This window comes from Bos grunniens, chromosome 14 (assembly GCF_055505025.1).
Source record: "Bos grunniens cultivar Pamir isolate PY7600 chromosome 14, Bosgru_T2T1.0, whole genome shotgun sequence".
In the NCBI taxonomy this organism is placed as follows: Eukaryota; Metazoa; Chordata; class Mammalia; order Artiodactyla; family Bovidae; genus Bos; species Bos grunniens.
In genome coordinates this window covers 73,748,111-73,766,837 of record NC_141178.1, presented here as the reverse complement: position 1 = coordinate 73,766,837, position 18,727 = coordinate 73,748,111, and the positions used below count along the sequence as shown (strand labels likewise).

At 41.8% G+C, this 18,727-nt stretch overlaps 1 protein-coding gene and 1 long non-coding RNA gene across 8 annotated transcripts in view; one reads left to right on the top strand and one right to left on the bottom strand.

Annotated features, from left to right (window-relative positions):
• Positions 1-18,727, top strand: part of ADCY8 (adenylate cyclase 8) — a 227,919-nt gene that overhangs the window by 40,744 nt on the left and 168,448 nt on the right. For all 6 annotated transcript variants that reach the window (XR_015140304.1, XR_015140305.1, XM_086335569.1 and 3 more), the window contains exon 2: positions 4,458-4,607. Coding sequence is in view for 4 of the 6 variants with exons in the window: in XM_086335569.1 (XP_086191695.1) it covers positions 4,458-4,607 (150 nt within the window). In the remaining 2 variants the exon portion in view is untranslated. The remainder of the gene's footprint in view (positions 1-4,457; positions 4,608-18,727) is intronic.
• LOC147359680 (uncharacterized) lies at positions 6,152-7,971 on the bottom strand. 2 transcript variants are annotated; one of them, XR_015140307.1, is made up of 4 exons: positions 7,837-7,971; positions 7,495-7,577; positions 6,479-6,588; positions 6,152-6,279 (listed from the first exon to the last, which is right to left on the bottom strand). It is a non-coding gene; the product is annotated as an uncharacterized LOC147359680 (long non-coding RNA). The 2 variants fall into 2 exon arrangements; XR_015140306.1 differs by lacking the exon at positions 6,152-6,279 and having other exon boundaries at positions 6,479-6,687.

Here is an 18,727-nt window from a genome sequence, read left to right as displayed (position 1 = left end):
GAATCTTCCCTGACCAGAGATCGAACCCATGTCCCCTGCATTGGCAGACGGATTCTCATCCACTGTACCTCCAGGGAATTCCTCCTTACTAAATTAAAAAAGTACAACTGTCCACAGGGACAGGTCCCAGAGTCACTTTCCCAGAGTTAATCTTTCCGTACACACAGTAGCACTTGAAAGGATGCTTTTGGAAATGCAGAAATGAATGGAAGGGCAGTCTTTCTCCTGTTTTTATAATAAAGTGCGTCTCTTCTAGCCTGCAGCTTGGACTGCAGACTGTGGCAATGCTCCCTGTACAAAGCGAACTGCAGAGAAAATGAGATGCACCTCCCTGTGGCATAACTTTGAATGCAGAAGGGTGGGGGGATCCCCAGCGAGTCAGTCCTCCAGTCTGGCCGGTTGGCAATGAATGGCACAGATCTTGCTGCCAGGATAAAAGCGCAAATCCTGTGTCAAATGGGGCAGCTGACTCTGCGAGCCTTTCCAGCTCTCCACTGCCTGGCCTCAAATAGCAGTGCCCACACTGTGGACACCGCCCCAGGGAGGAAGGGGCCAGCCTGGCCCACACAGAGAAGCTTCCATCTCCAGGGCTTGGAGGAAGAGACGATGGGGAAGGTGAGGAGGGACTCATCCTATCTGGATGAATTTGTCGAGGGCTTCCCACTCACAGTGATAACATCCCTCTTCCCAGGCATCACAAAACAGCACCCAAGAGGTGGGTCATTGAAATTCACTCATGTGACTCTGTCAAGCTAATTAGACTCGACAAGTGTTTGTTGAGTATTACAATGCCAGACCCTGTGTTAAGAGATGAGATACAATGAAATGGTCTCTGCCCTGTGGGAGTCCAGAATTTAGTGATGTTAGTGAACGCAAATTCATGTGCCCGACGCACAATGAAGCCAAATAACACCAGAACACCAGAGTTCGGAGCAGAGAAAGGCTTATTGCTGGGCTATGCAAGGAGATGGATGACTTGCGCCCCCGACCAACACAAACTCCCCGAAATGGTCTCAGCAAAGCATTTTTAAAGGCAAAGTGAGGGAAGGGTGAGGTTGATTGTGGCAAACTTCTTGATGCAGAAACACTTTGTCCACATAGGTCAGGTCACAATGTTCCTGTAATTCTCCAGCTAAACAAATGTTCCTCTCTGTTTACTTTTTATCCCTTGTTTGAGTGGAAAAGCATCATACCCTTAAAAGTCAGAGCCTTGAGAACAGGCTATCCTGTGTACTTTAAACTATAGGCAACATTCCTAACTCTGAAGCAAAAGCAATAGAATATAAAGGTTAAAGTAAAATACATAGGTCTATATGGAGTCAACTTTGTTCTTCCCAATACAGCATGACTGATGGACCTATATATAGGAGGTCGAAAGGCAGTGTTATTTCTGATCTTCAGATCGTTTTCATGAAGCAGTGATTCCCTATGGCAACCCGTGGACCCACTGCAGAAAGTGATTTTGGGAGATTCCTAAAAAAATGAAGATTCCCAGGCCTCATTCATTTTTGATTCGTACAATAATAGTTAGATTTATCAACAGCACTGAGCGATATTTAAGTATTTTAATACATCCTAAAATATCCATTCTACTGTTGGTGAATATTCAGATTATTTCCACTTTCAAGCCCTCGTAGAAAACGCTGCTCTTAACATTCTTGGGCATGTTTCCTGGGCTGTTTGTGCAAAGACGGCTCTGGGTATGAAGGGGAAAGGTTCAGTTCTAATGATGTGCAAATTCGAGATTAGTGTGCAAGTCCAAGTAGCAATGTCAGTTCACATTGCCAACAGAATCCTTACCGATTTGATGATGCCCCACTATTTTTTTTTTTTCCTTTTTGGTGCCAACCTGGTAGATGTAGAATGGGTGTGGATTTTTAACTTATAGTTCCTAGATTGTTACACTTATTTTCATGTTGATATTCTCTTGTTTTTGAAATACCCCACTTCTCTTTTGCCTTTATATCCTATAAGATTGCTTTTATTTTTATAGATTTATACAAGTTCTTCATGTGAGCTTAAATTAATTTTTACCAGTTGTAAGTGTTGCAAATATCTCTACTTATAGTGTTTTCCATTTAATTAAAGCTGTCTTTCAATGAATAGAAATGCTTAATTTTAATTTTGTCAAATGTATCAGTCTATTTTTATGGTTTGTATTCTTTGCATTTAATTTTAAAAATTTATCAAAATAGTAAAATATTTGTGCCTTTCATATTTAAGATGTTAATCCACTTGCAATGTATTCCTATATATTGGATTAGGCAGGAATTTACTTTTACTTTATTTTCCAAGTGAATTACAAATTTTTCTAACACCCTTTGTTGAAAAGGCCTTATTTGCTCCTTAGAAATACAGTGCATTATTATCACGTTTGTGTGTTTATGTTTCTGGGCTCTCCATTCACATCTACTGGTCAATTTCTGTATCCCCCTGTAAATACCAAGATGTCTTAATTATTATGGCTTTATAACAATTCTGTTACCTGGTACTGCAAGTCTCCTATGCTGTTTCCTTTAGGAATATTTTATGTATTCTTTTTTAAAATTTTATTTATTTATGGCAGTTCAAATCTCAGTTCAATTCTTTTACTATTAACTCGATCATTTGCTCTTTGCCCTGTGCATATGTGGGTCAGAGAAGAGTTTATATAGGAATTTAATGTTCTTGCTCACTGGTTCTCTTCTTTGGGGGCTTTTCCCATCACTTTTCAGCAACTACAGTTGTTCTGAACCTTACTATTTTTTATTCATTGATTTTTAATTGTAGGATAATGGCTTTATAATATTGTGTTGGTTTCTGCCACCCATCAGCGTGAATCAGCCATAAGTACTGAACCTTATTCTTTGCTTCTTCAGACCAACTGGGTTTCCCATTGCAATTTTTCACCTTCAAACTATACCTTATGTTATCTGCTCTCAAGCTAAAGCCATAAAAATCAAGAAAGCCTTACTATGCTGTTTTTTTTTCTTCCATCTATTGACTCCTTTCCAGAATCTCCTGCTTTTCTTCACCAGAGAGAAGTTTGGAACGGGGCAGATGTGCTTCCTAGGTGGCTCAGATGGTAGAGTCTGCCTGTAATCCAGGAAACCCGGGTTCAATCCTTGGGTCTGCAAATTTCCCTGGAGAAGGAAATGGCAACCCACTCCAGGATTCCAGCCTGGAGAATTCCATGGACAGAGCATGCGGACTATAGTCCATGGGATCACAAAGAGTCAGGCACAACTGAGCAACTAACACTTTCAATTTCAAATGTGAAAATACAAAGTTTAACTTAAGAGTTAAAGAGACTTTGGCACCTGGGAGATGGGTAATGGCAATGGAACCTTAAAGCAGTAGACAACTGTGATATTTTCTCTTGAGTTAGGAACATCAGGCCTTGGATGCTCCCCTAGGAAAACCTGGGTACCAAAGTTAAACACAATAGTACCTTTCAACTAACATGTTTCCTGTTTCTTACTAATCTTTCTTGTCTTTTCACCTGCTTCCCCAACCCTTTAAAAAATTAAAACTTTCAGCTAGTGAAGGGATAAGTGAGATAGTGTGAGGAAGGAAGCCTTCCTTGAGGTTTCAATTTTGAGTTCAAATCTGGATTTAGGGAGCTGTTGCTGCTGCTGCTGCTAAGTCGCTTCAGTCGTGTCCGACTCTGTGCGACCCCATAGACAGCAGCCCCCCAGGCTCCTCTGTCCCTGGGATTCTCCAGGCAAGAATACTGGAGTGGGTTGCCATTTCCTTCTCCAATGCATGAAAGTGAAAAGTGAAAGTGAAGTCACTCAGTCGTGTCCGACTCTTAGCGACCCCATGGACTGCAGCCTACCAGTCTCCTCTGTCCATGGGATTTTCCAGGCAAGAGTACTGGAGTGGGGTGCCATTGCCTTCTCCGGGATTTAGGGAGGGAAAAGCTTTAAACTGGATGGTGTGGTTGAAGAAGGACTGTAGGAATAAGTTGACCTGAGAAGTGAATGAAGGGCAAGGTTCTATTCAACTGCTACTAAACATTTGGATTATTACCTTAAGATCTACATTGGAAATTTTTTAAAATATACATTTATTTATTTTGGGCTGTCGTGGGTCTTTGTTGCTGCCTGGGTTTTTTTATAGTTGCTGCGAGCTGGGGCTACTCGTCATTGCAGTCTGCCGGTTTCGCATTGCGGTAGCAATGAGTGCAGAGTGCAGAGCACAGCCTCTAGGCATGCGGGCTTCAGTAGCTGCGGCTCCCCAGCTCTAGAGCACAGGCTCAATAGTTGTGGCCCACAGGCTTAGTTGCCCTGGGGCATGTGGGATATTCCTGACCCAGGGATCGAACCCATGTCTCCTGTGTTGGCAGGTGGTTTCTTTATCACTGAGCCACCAGGGAAGCCCTACCTTGGAAGTTTTTGTTTATTTAGTCATTCTCTTTGCCTGCAAAGCTCTTCTTTTAACCACTTGACCAAGCTATGTTTGTAATTCTGTTCTAGGTTGTGGCCCAGGCAGTGTTATTCATGTGTATGAACACAGCTGGAATCTTCATCAGTTACCTGTCAGACCGGGCCCAGCGCCAAGCCTTCCTGGAGACACGGAGGTGTGTGGAGGCCAGGCTGCGCCTGGAGACGGAAAACCAAAGACAGGTACCTACTGAAAAGACCTTGTGTCTTGGTGATCACTTAGCCAGTCTCTGAATTCCATAGAGATTTTGTCTCCCCAAACACATCCTGCCTAGCAAGCGTTGTCTCAAAGTCTGTGTCATGGGATTACAGACGCTGAAATAGTTATGTTAGACTCTCAGGCCAAAATGAATTGATCTTAGTTTCCACACTCAATTGTTCCCCATAAGAAATAAAATAAGTCTAAATATAAAGTGATTTCCTGACGCTTTTCACTGACATCTGCGTTTGTGGAAAAGGCCATGGTTTCTGAAAACCATCCGTTTCTCATCTTTAATTCTTATTTTCTCAAAGTGTAAATTGTTATTTCAAATAAAATTTTTACTACATAGCAATTCAAATTATAGGAAGCTCAGAGAAAAATCTTTTACATGTGTAGTTCCTAATACCTCATCCTGATTTTCAGAAGAGATCACTGAACACAATAAATTTTATGGAACATGATACCAGTCCCAAGATAGGGGATGCGATAGGAAAAGCAGCTTGGTCCAAAGTGGAGACCATGAGTTTTAGCTGGAAGAGGTTAAAATAAAGGAATTTCTTGGACATCCTATTTAGGTGGGTGTTATAAGGATTTAAAAAATGACCTCAAATGATATGTTTCTCAAAGATAAAATTAGCTTTCAAAAAATAAAGATTTTCTCCTATTTAAATTATTCATATATAAAAATTAATGCATATCTCTGCCTCTGAAAGTAATGTTCAAAAAGAAATAACAGGAATATATTAAAGTTGGTTATAGAATGAACATATTTTATACTCAAACTGTTTATATACTCTTGGGAATCCTAGGCTCAATAGATATATTAGTTCTACCATACAAGGCTTTTTTTCAAAAAGGTACATCTGTGGATACATGCTTGTTATTTTAAACTTTGTGCAATAATGGTTTGGGAAATTATAAAGAAAATAGCTTCAAAAATGGAACATTTTTTTATCTTAATCTCATCGAATCATCAGTAAAACATGGATCTTTGAAGTGAGCAAAGCCAGGTCTGTTTGATAATGGATGAGGCGGACAGATAAGGTGCAACTTGACAAAATGCAACTCCCAGTGCTGTATGTTATTGCCAGGGGCACAGAAAAAATTATTGAATTTCCAGCTCCTACATGGATTTCATAGGATTTAGAATTAGGACAATTCTAAGTTGATGTCTAAAACACCTATGGAACCTCATAACAGATTTATTGTAGTTGCCCTGAGCATCACTGTAAAATAATTTTGAAAAATAGCTTTAAGGAAGAAATCACTTTGTGCAATAAACACGATATCTCCCAGGTTATATACACATATACATTATGTTGCTCTGTAAAACAGAGCAGTTGCTAGACTGGCACATCACTCTTTCCATGGGATCTATGCCAGTTCAGACAGTGCTGCAGATTAATAATGTATCAACTGTTCTTGATGCACTATCACAGCCAGAACTGCAATTGTGGAGAAGTTGTCTAGGAAACTCAGTCTTTTATTTAATGTTTATGAAATATTGGAGACACTGAAAATGATTGCTTTATCGTACTCATAAGACTTTTCTTCTTTTCCCATTCTTCAAGTTCATTGTCTTGGAGTCGCGGTGACGTAACAATTTGGCATGATGCACAGACCTTCCTCCATCCTCTCTAATCTTTATTTTTTCTTAAGTTGATAATAGGAGGAAGAAAATAATACCCAAAGGTGAGAACAAGTGACAAATCAAATGCAGTGAAAAGTTCACTAGAATACTGGGCTGGGTAGCCATTCCCTTCTCTAGGGGATCTTCCTGATCCAGGGATGGAACTTTGCAGGCAGATTCTTTACCGTCTAAGGGACCATGAGAGCCCCGTAGAATTCATACCTCTGTCGTATCACCTCCTAGTTGGCCACCTTAACCGCTGAACTCTCGGTCTTAGGTTCCTCATCCTTATTTGGTGCAGTATCTTTTCTTCAGCATTGTGTTTGCTTCCACTAAGAGGACGCATATGAAACAATAGAAAACTGTAAGTCAGCTTCATTATTTTATGATGAGGCTTGAGAAGAGGCTCTTTTGGTGGAAGGTTCTTTGTTCTGAGGATTGAATAAAATATGCTCTGAGTTTGTTATAGTCCTGTGTGTACAATTCTGATAAAGTATTTCTGGTATATTGACCATCCCCTTCCCCCACCAACCCTCCACTCCACCCCCTTCCACCCCTCACCCCACCCCACCCCCTGCCCTCAGCATGGTAGTGTCTAAGCTAACTGGCTCTGAATCATTCAATGCTAAAGTTTCTTTCCACTGATATTGATCTCTCACTCAGGTTTCCTTTATCCCTGAGAACTTCCTCAATGGTAGATGGGCAGAGAAGGCAAGGCTTTCAAATGAGATGGCCCAGAATTTGAAATGTTTCCTTACTTTCTTCCTATCTTGGTGAACTTGAAAGAGCTCTGAGCCTTGAGACTCAGAGTCCTGAAAATCAGGCCTTTTCCTTGGATAACCTGAGGTTGCAGGCACTGTTCTTAAGGTCAAGAGCAAGCAGGCAGGAGAAACCAGCAAATGCTAAAGCTCTTTGCTCAAGGTCTCTTCTAAACTAGGTTTTTTTTTTTTTTTTTAATTTTTTTTTTTCCTAAACTAGGTTTTTAACAAAGTTCCTTGATGTTGGTTCTCAGCTTTACAGCACCCCTGTTCCTTTCCATAGTAGCTGGCAGAATTCCAGGAAGGAACTACTGAATGGGCCCAAATGTTGACATTTTTATTTTAGATGATTGGCTTCAAGAAGTTGAGCTCATATTGGCTCTGTTTTCTGGGTGACGGGACTTTGTCTTTTTTTTTTTTTTTTTTAACAATTTTTGTCATCAACTGTAACAAGCACAGAGCATACTAAGCGTCCCTTACCTGTCTGGTTTCTCGGGCTCTAGCTTCTCTTTCTCTAAACTGTTCTCCATCCCCAAAGCCCAGTCTAGTTCAGGACCAGTACACTGTAGGGATCAAAAGCACGGTCGTCAATGTCTGCAAGATCCGGATTCCAATCCTACTTCCTGTGTTTCCTGACTGTGAGAAATCAGACAAACCCCCCTCCTCTAAAGACCTTGATTTTTGTGGGTGTAAGATGGTCATTCCACGTAAGATGAAAATTCCATGGATGGACGAGCCTGGTAGGCTACAGTCCAAGGGATCACAAAGAGTCAGGCATGACTGAGCAATTTCACTGGTTCAAGATGGTCATAATGATTCTACCTTTCTCCAGGGTTGTGGTGAGATGAAGGAGGAACAGTTCTCAGTCCAAGGCAGAGGATGCACTCAAGGCCTATTACAGAGAATGCTGTAATGATAATGACATTGACGTCCCCCTTCTCTGCAGGAAAACCCTTCAGTGGTAGCATTCCCTCCAAAATGAAACCCAGACCGCCATGCATGGCCCGACAGTTCCTCCAGGATCTAACCGTTTTCCTCTCTCCTTGGATTCTTCTCCACTGCCTCGCCTCACACCTGAAACCAAATGGCCATCAGCTCCCTGAAGGGCTGTTTCCCTACTCTACACCATTTGTTTCTTTCAGCCCAGGAAGCTCACCTTCCTCTCGTTAATTTCAGCGTAATGTCTCTACCCTGAATATTCTATTCCAGCATCCCTCCTTCCGTGAAGCTTGCTTTCACCCCCCCAGGTTAGGTGAAATGCTCTCCTTATGCTTCTAACACGTCTTAAAGTCAACTCTCTCATAGAATCTGTCATACTCTGTAACATTTATGAGTCTCCATTTCTTTCTTTCTGTGGCCAGTAAGGACTGATTAAAGATAGCTGTCCTCATTCATCTGATTCTCTGGTATTTATCCAGCACAATGACTGGAATATAAGATCTTCTGATTCAAGTTTATTTCACTGAGTTATACTAAACTCTCACTTCAGCTCCTGGCTTCACTTCTACCTACACGAGAATCATGTTGTCATAATTCTGCTGTATATAAGTAAAGGGACGATGCTCATTGTGACCCCCATTAAAAACTTGGTAGGAAGAGGTTGTTGTTGTTATTCAATCACTAAGTCCTGTCCGACTCTTTGAGACTCCAAGGACCACAGGACATCAGCCTCCTCTGTCCTCCACTATCTCCTGGAGTTTGCTCAAATTCATGCCTATTGAGTCTGTGATTCTATCCAACCATCTCATCCTGGGCCACTCCCTTCTCCTGCCATCAATCTTTCCCAGCATCAGGGGTCTTTTCCAATGAGTGGGCTCTTTGCATCAGGTGGTCAGGTAGGAGGAGGACTCTTTTCCAATTCAGAAGAGACTGGGACAGGCTGAGAACGTGTCTTGTTTGGACCTGCTGTAGAATTTTCCATCTGGAAGCTACATTTTAGGAAATCTCTCTTTAGGGAGTCAGATTCTAATTACTGTAATTTTTGTAATCCCCCCCTCTCTTCCCAAATGATCCAAATGGCCCATGTTTATTTTAAATATTAAAATGAATTAATTGTTTTTCTTTCAGCTTTGAGAGTTGCCAAAACCCACTTATGATGATACGGCATTTTGAAGTGTCTCAGAAGCTCTGAGGGCCCTGGAATAAAGTAGTCTGATGCTGCCATGTGTTGCAACAGCAGGGAGGTTATTATAAAATGCAGATGTTTTAGCTGTATTAAAACAATTCTGTTTAACTGAAACATCTTTGTTAGATAATATTGGTATAAGCGAATGGTTTGGATGATAGATTGGGTGAGAAATTTGGGTTTCTTATTGAGTTTTGAGTTGGTTGTTTGGGTGCATGTTGGTGCCCAGTGGGATCTAGGAGAGTATTTTTGAAGCTGTAGAGAACTGCTAACTAGTAAGGCATAGCCTTGACATTCTTTCATTCATTCAAAGAAGAATCAAAATGGACCTGGACTCTCAGAATGTGTGCGTGTTTGTTTTTTTCTCCAGTTAGATGACTCTCATTATGCTCCAGAAACACCCTGTGTGCCCTTCCCCAGCTCTTACATTAAGACCACCCGTGTGCTATCCTGGGCTTCGCAGGTGGTGCTAGAGTTAAACAACCCTCCTGCAGGAGACATAAGAGATGCAGGTTCGATCCCTGAGTCAGGAAGATCTCCCAGAGGAGGTCGTGGCAACCCACTCCAGTATTCTTGCCTGCAGAATACCATGTGCATGAATTTCCTCATCTCTCAATCGGAAATGATAATGCCTACTCTAACCCACAGGGTGTTTTCCCAGAGACAAATAACATAATGCCTGAAAAAGCGTTATTTCAACTGTAAAGAACTCTACAAATGTTAGGGCTATTTTTGTGAAAGTCTCACCAACGCCTCAAACCGAGGCTGAGATGTCTTCCCTTTAGAAAGCCTCCTTTACTGCTTGCAGTCATGAACTACTTTCTCCTTGGCACTTAGGTATTTTTATTTAACATGAGTTCTTGCCACTCTGCCCAGTATTGGGGCCAGCACTGTGATTGCCTCTGTCAGTAAGGTCTGGCGCAGTGAGCAGAAGCGCTTTCATGACCCTTGACCCTCCTGTAACAGCTGACTTCACTCAAGGGTCTTGTGTTTACCCCCTTGCCCCTCTGGCAACTGCCTGGCTGCCTAGTTCTTTGCCATCTTTCTAGCACATGGTTTGCATCTTCTGGCACAGCAAAAAGAGGAAACTGCCTGGAAAATCTCATGGATGGGAGAGCCTGGTAGGCTACAGTCTATGGGGTCGCAAAGAATCAGACACCACTGAGTGACTTCACTTTCACATTTTCCAACTCTGTGCCTGGGTGACCTTGGGGACGCCACTTAAACTCTCTGAATGTTGGATGCTTTATCTGTCAAAAATGATAATCCCTGTTATCTCAAGGTTGCTGAGAAGAAATCAAGTGATAGAGATGGCAGCTGGGCATCATAGTTGGTCCTTGAACCTATAGGACCACCTGGACCTATTTTGAGCAGAGCGCACTGCGATTGTAGTACCTACAGTTTTTCTTCTTGTTGTTTGTGTTCTTCTATCTGTCATCCCTGTGTGGGTACAGATTTTAAATACTTCCCCTGATTCAAAGAGAGGCCATAATCCTGCACTCATTTGCATACAATTAACATTTCCAGAGACAGTTCACGAAGAAGAAATCCCTCACCATCCTTGACCTCAACACCTCTGATCTAGCTGGGAGAGGCTGAAGAGCAGACTCCAACAGCCCTGTGGGGCCCTTTTAGCTCATAAAACTGTTGGGGGAATTTTGGCTACAGAAAATTGGAATTGGAAACTTCACACAACCTAATTGTACAATGCTAGAAGGAAGGTAGGATTTTGTAGCCTGGTTATAGTTAAAGGCACTTTTCAAAAATAGTAGTAGACTAGATGAGGGGAAAAGAAAAAAATATATATATACATATATATTTTTATATATATATATATATTTTTTTTTTTTTAGAAAAAAAAGATCCATGCCTAAAATAGTTTATTTCATCTGGATGTGAGTATATGTCCACTGACAGGAATTCTATACCCTCTATTTTATACAAACTGCACTCAAAATGTATTGACAATAAAAGAGGGTAAATAGCTAAAAAATACTTTTAGAGCAATCTTGAGGACAGAACCATTCTCAAATTTTCTTTATTTCCAGTCTTTTGCAAATTTCATGCCCACACCTAATTCAAAAGCATTTTTAAGAAGAGCACTGAGGAATTCTGAAGCATTCAACTTTTCACAGAAACAAAAGCTGGCTTTCTTTTTATATTCATATTCTGTTGTTTGTGCTATATTTAATTACACTTTTAGCAATTGCAAATACATCTGACATAAACAAATTTGGAAAAGCATGCTACTCCCTCTAGGTAAAGATACATCATAACTGATGAGGCAGACATGGGAGGTGGACTAGACAAGACCTCTTTATTTGGGAGGAGGGTCTTTGCAAATGTGATCAAAGATGAATTTACACTGCATTAGGATGGGCCTTGGAGAAGGAAATGGCAACTCAGTCCAGGATTCTTGCCTAGAGAATCCCGTGGACAGAGGAGCCTGGTGGGCTGCTGTCCATAGGGTCGCACAGGGTAGGACACGACTGAAGCAATGCAGCAGCTGCAGCAGCAGGATAGGCCTTTCCGGGTAGCTCAGGTGGTAACGAATCTGCCTGCAATGCGGGAGACCCTGGTTGGGAAGTTCCCCTGGAGAAGGGATAGGCTACCCACTCCAGTATTCTTGGGCTTCCCTGGTAGCTTTGATGGTAAAGAATCTGCCTGCAGTGCGGGAGACCTGGGTTCAGTCCCCAGGTTGGGAAGATCCCCTGGAGAAGGGAATGACAACTCACTCCAGTATTCTTGCCTAGAGAATCTATGGACAGAGGAGCCTGGGGGGCTACAGTCCCCCAGGGGTTTGTCCCCCATGGGGTTCCAAAGAGTTGAGCACGACTGAGTGACTGCAAACACACACACACACACACACACACACATACAATACCTAATAAGTTGCAGAGCTGTTATTACAACCTAGACAGTCTGACTCCAGAGCACATATACCAACTATTATACCATGCATTTAGCAAAGTCTCCTGGACATGCTACCTCTATTCATAATCAGTGTATCATCCAGATACTGTGCTAAACACTCGCTACCTGCCAATGAAGTAGGTACTAAAATGATCTCCAGTAGACAAAGGCTTGGAGAAGTTCATAGTATTCATAAGTGGTTGAGCTGGGATTTGAACCCCCGTCTGTCTAGACACAAATCCTATGCACATGACCAGATGCTATACCACCAGAAAACTGTAGAGGACCGTAGCAGTGTGGTGACTCTTCCAGAGGAAGCCTCACACAGGAACAACCTAAAGGTATCATTCCCATGCTTAAAACCCTTCACTCGCTTTCCATCATGGTCAGGAAAAAGTCTGTATTCATCAACCTGGCTCATCCAGCGCTTCCTTGTTCCCTGTCTCTCTCCTCCACCCATCCATTCAACCATAATGCACTTTTGTGCAATAGTGATGCTAAGAGCTAACACATTCAATCCTCCCCATCTCAGCCCAGCATCAGCCCAGGTCCCGCCCTTGCTCTCTTGCCCTCTCTTCCTCACTAGAGATTCTCCGACTAATTTTGGCCTTGGCAGTAAGGAGAATGCATTGCCTCGTGTTACTGAATATCTAGGGGTAGGTGCACCAATGTCTCACCGAGACTACGGTGTAATCAATGGGAATAAAGACAGAGACTTGGGGAAATCAAATGAATTAAGTAGGGAAAAAAATAGTGATTCTACTCAAAGAAGTGTCCAGCGGAAGTTTCCAATGAAACCTCAGTGAGAGCTCCTGGTACCCATGATGGACTCCAGGAAGACCAAGAGTAGTGTAGGGTTTGGGGGCAGTTCCCTTTGCTTTTCTCCCATGGGGTTTTTATGCTCTCCTTTCTCCTCTTAACTATTCCAAAAGCCCCAACTTCGTACCAATCTGCCCACTGACTGCAAGAAACCAATAACAACTGCAAAAGATTATTTTACAAGGTGTGCACTCCTCCCAAACCAGCATTAGGCTTCAGGCACAGCTTGATCCAGGGGCTATTTGGTACACTTGGCTGATTTCCTTTCACTGTTTAGGACTTCGATTATCAAAATCCAATCAAAATTCCACTTTAATTTTGATCACTTTTTTTTTCAGAACCCTCTTCAGAATTTTCATAATGGTAACAAATGTATTAACAATAGTAATCAAGTTAGTACATTATGAAATGTAGACCAATCTCCATTAGGTGCTGGAAAGAAAAGTAAAATCTTTAGATACAATTTTTCAGAATACACTGGAATTTGGTAAGTTTGGCACTTTACATCTTGTCTTTTATGACATATCTTACATCTTGATACTGGATTACACACTTCTTGATCCAGGAAAACTCATATTTCATTCCCTTCCTCCCGTAATGTCTTACTTGATATTAGACATTCAGTAAGTAACATTGTATCAAATGAATAAAATCATGATTAAATTAAGGAGCATTTCCCATGAGGCCCCTCCCCAAATAGGAGCATATTGTTGATAAATATCAAAAAATAATTTCCCTTCCCCTCTAGTCAGTTGGGAGCTAGATTCTGCAGAGGTTTTCAGATCCCACAGAGGGTGTTCCTCTTGAAGCCTACACTCCATCAACTCTTCTTTCTTCATCCCCATTGTCCAGAAGAGTTTGTGCTTTAGCTCACAAACTGGAGCCTCATCGTTTGTCTGTTAATCACCAGGATGTAAATACTTCATCTTTACACCTCTCCAACAGCTCAGAGCATTTCATTTTTCACATCTGCTCTCCTGATACTGCTTTGGAACAGGCAGGTGACAGGTGGTGCCCTGTGCTGACTTTTATCATAATGTCATTAATATTTTATTGCAGTCATTTTCAGTCTCTCTGTCAACTAGACTGCATGCATGGGGGAGGCAGAAGTGAAGCTTATCCACCGCTCTGCCCAGTGCAGAGCGCACTGCCTGCCTCTAACGCATTCCTTAGTGCATGTTTGCTAAATAACAGCTTGTCAGATGTGTGAATGGGTAGTGGATGATACTCCACAATAGATCATACAAAGTGTGAAAAAGCTTGTGACATGAGAGTCAGCCCAGGTGATCCACTGCACTCATGAAAAGGATAAACCCAGTTACATCCACACGCCCAGGTTCACATCCAGGCATTGCCACTTACTAGCTCTGTGCCCTTGGGACAACTACATAACATTTCTGTGCCTCAATTTTCACATCTGTGTAATGGCAGGAAGAAATGTTTCTACTTCATGAGTTGTGAGGATCAAATGAAATGATTCATGTACAGAGCTTGACACTTCATAAGTGCCCAGTAAGATCTATTGTTCATAGTAAGGTTATTGATATAATTGCTACTCTTTCTTAGGCATGTGCTTTATTCATTGAACTAATCCATTCCACAGAAAATAAAGTCCCCAGTCTACTAGAGACTGAATTGATTTTAAATAAGTATAGGGAGAAACTGATTGAGATGTTTGGAGTGTGAGAAGTTAAGAAAACTAAAGACAATTGAATTACACCTTATGTTGTAGGGAGTGCCTGCCTATATTTTTCTATTGAAATAATAAAAGGGAGAACTAATGAATGAATGAGTATTGCATGTATTTTTCAGGCGAGCTCTGATGGTTATGATATTTCATGCTTTTCAAATGTAAATGAGAAGTGTTTGATAATTGCTCTTCTCGGGAGCAGAAAATTGACCTGAGCTCAGAATTAAATATCAAAGTGAAAAGCAATGATTGAAGTCTTTAGCCAGTTGGTTTTATGGGGTCCAAAGACTGGTGTAGAGACCGTGTGCCCACATCTGACCTAGGCAGTTTCATGTTTGTGGGGGTGTGCAAGGACCACCAGCCCTATGGCCTTTGTCATGTCACACCCTCCAACCTTTGATTTGGTTCCTTTTTTGGAGCCCTGGCCTTGACAGTCATGGTTTTTTGAGATACAGCAGAAAGAGGATATGTGACTTGATGCCCTGCATTAATAGATCAGCTAGTCTTGAACAAATTCTCTTAGCCTCAGTTTCCTCACTGGGAAAATCATTTTACTAACTTCTGCCTTCGGGATTCTTCTGACTGTTTAGTGGGCAAGTACATGTGAAAGTAATTTTTAACTATACACACACTAGGGACGTGAGTTATTCTTTTTTATTATTTTTTAAAATGTCATTGAAGAAGATATACAAGCTCCTGATAATGATGCCAGCAAGGGGCAGGGGCTCCTTATTTGAATTTTAATCCATCTTTCAACCTCCGAAGCTTTCTGTCCCAGTTGCTGTTAAAGTATGATGTTCTTGAGTAAAAGGCTTCCCTGGTGGCTCGGGGTAAAAAAATCCACCTGCCAATGCAGGAGACTTAGGAGACACGGGTTTGATCCCTGGGTTGGGAAGAGCCCCTGGTGGAGAGCTTGGCAACCTACTCCAGTTATTCGTGCCTGGAGAATCCCATGGACAGAGGATTCTGGTGGGCAACAGTCCATAGGGTCACAAAGAGTTGGTCACAACTGAGAATGCACTCACGTTCTTGAATAAACATGAAAAGCTCCTCTCTCTATCAAGATAAAACACAAATTCAATGTTTTTAAAATTTCAGTGGATGAGTGTTATAAAACATCTGTAATAATCTAAAAAAGGTACCATAATCATAACAATTGAATTAGAAACTAAGAATTAACTACATCAGAGACACTATTCAAATAAGCTTCTAAGATACATGTGTGGCATAGTTTTAATCAGTTATCTATGGAAACAGCTGCATATTAATACTTGAGCTGGGGATACTGTGTTTTATTTGTTCACACACAGCCGCAGGCTCCAAAGTGTTGGCATCTTCCAATACTTATAATAAAGAAAGATGGTTTGCCTGCTCAGAAGCAGACTTTTGGTGACAATGATAAAGTTGAAGCTTTAGGGCTCCTCACTTATAAGGCCATTCTAAGGCCCTCCAAGGGGTCCTCTGAAGTTTGCAGTTACATTTTGTGATGTTTTTCTTTTTCTTAATGTATTGGGTAAATGTCAGCCATTTTTCTAAAAAATAATTGTATTCATTTTACTTTTGGCTGTGCCGGATCTTTGTTGCTGCACAAACTTTTCTCTAGTTGCAGTGAGGGGGGCTATTCTATTTGTGGTGTGGCGGCTTCTCACTGTGGTAACTTCTCTTGTCGTGAATTTTGGGCTCTAGGGTGCAAGGGTTTTAGTAGTTGTGGCTCCCGGGCTTTAAAGCACAGGCTCAGTATTTGTGGTGCATGGGCTTAGTTGCTCCGAGGTATGTGGGATCTTCCTGGATCGGGGGTAGAACCCGTGTCTCCTGCATTGGCAAATGGATTCTTGACTGTCGAGCCACCAGGGAAGGCCTTGTCATGTTTTTCTTAAATAGGATCCCTTCAACTTATTGGAGTCTCAGGACCCACAAGTCTGGATCAGCCCACTTGGAATCGATGGAAAATTCTCTGCCCACCACACCTACAAGGCTGAAGTCTTCACTTTGCAAATACCCAAGTGGTTCCCATCCAAGGACATGGATGCTAGTTTGGAAATGTGTGTGCTCTGCCACGTCCATCCAAATATTCTTGGAAAACAAAAACCAAAAAACACCCATACCACTAAAAGTTTTTTCCACACGAGGATCTATCTGCAGTTGTCCAAAAGGTATATGTTTCTGTAGCCATTTAATTGAAGCAACATTTGGTAGCTTTTATACCATTGCTTCTCTGCATCTATGATAGCATGTTATTACAACAGACTGTGAAGTGACTATGGTCTGAAAGGAGTTTATCAGAATCGAGGGAAATGTTGCCTGCTGCTGCTGCTGCTGCTAAGTCGCTTCAGTCGTGTCCGACTCTGTGCGACCCCATAGACGGCAGCCCACCAGGCTCCCCCGTCCCTGGGATTCTCCAGGCAAGAATACGGGAGTGGGTTGCCATTTCCTTCTGCAATGCATGAAAGTGAAAAGTGAAAGTGAAGTCGCTCAGTCATGTCCAACTCCCAGCGACCCCATGGACTGCAGCCTACCAGGCTCCTCCATCCATGGGATTTTCTAGACAAGAGTACTGGAGTGGGGTGCCAAATGTCGCCTAGAGCTCTCCAAAGATGAGCCTCTGTGATTTCTGACTTTTTCAGTGTTAGAATTTCACTGGAAAATTTATTTCTTGGACGGCTCCTACTGTGTTCACAGGTGACTTAATCGATGCTGAGACTCAGAAAGACTTGGTTTAAGTTCCAGTTTTGCACCTTATTGACTGCATAAGCTTGGGCAAAGGCTGTAGCTCCCTTGGTTTTCCTATCTGTTAAATCGGCCATAATCCAACTCCCTTCGTGAAATTATTGAGAGACTTATTTGAAATAAATGTCCTGGTGTGACTGAGGGACAGGGACCACAGACCCCACTATCCCACCCCTCCTCAGGTCACTCCTGGTGTTCCCCAGAGGGCCAGGTTCCTGCTTCTCTGACGGCGCTTACTGAAATGAGCCATGAAGTGTTCCTGCACCTGCATTCCCCACCGGCTGTGCGTTCTCTGGGGCTGGAGTCTATTCAGCTCCAGGAAGACTTCAGGCATGACCCTGTTTATTGAAGGAAACTGAATTGAATAGTCAAATAGAGGCAAATAGGCATGCTCTTTTGGTGTGTAATAGAATATCAGAGTGACATGTGGTGTGTGTCATTTGCAAACATATAGTCAAGAGGACTTCTAGGGCAAGGCGTATCTAATTTCTAAAGTCCTGATGAATTTTATTTTTGTTAAAATGTGGATCTTTTTTTTTTTTAAGTCTTTATTGAATCTGTTACAATATTGCTTCTGTTTTACATTTTAGTTTTTTGGCATGTGGCATCTTAGCTCCCCAACTAGGGATCGAACCCACATCTCCTGCATTGGAAGGTGAATTCCTAACCGCTGAACCACCAGAAAAGTCCCCTGATGAATTTTAGAAAGGGTTTTTGAGTGTTGATGAAATTATAAAATGCCTTCCTGCCACAAGAGGGCTTTCTTATCCCTTGGCCTTGAAGGTGGGTTAAATCCTCTCTTGGGACATCTATGTTTCTTTTCTAAACCTTGGGGACTAGCTTCCCACATGCTGTGAAGAGTGAGAATTAGGGAACCCCTGTTGCCACAGCTCTTAGTTCCAGACCAGTGCCACCTTTTCAGTCCCCCACTGGCAAAAATATGGACAATGGCCACCTTTCAAACAGCCGTAAATCTTGTGAGTAGATAGCGGAAGGCTGCTATTTCAAATCCCAGTATCTCCATAATCATAATTGCCAGCAACAACAACAACAAAAAAACAGAAGTAGATGAAAAATAGCTTCTGTCTAACCTCCAAATTCTAAGTCTTGTAGAAAAGCATCTAATTGTCAAAACCCAAATCAGATCCAGAATTGCAGGATTTGGGGAAATGTAGACACAAACTTTTCAGTATCTAATTCAGAAAAGGATGTTTGTGGCCTTTTTATTTTTTTGACTGTAACTCTTAGTTTGTTTGTTTGTTTGTTTTTGGTAACTCCCAGTTTTAAAAATCACTTACTGCTCTCTTGTCCCCTATGGGCTAAAGATCAGGTTTCTTTCTTTTTTTTTTTTTAATTGGAGTATAGTTGTTTTTCAACGTTGTGTTACTTTCTGCTGTACAGCAAAGTGAATCAGCTATATGTGTACATATATCCCCTCC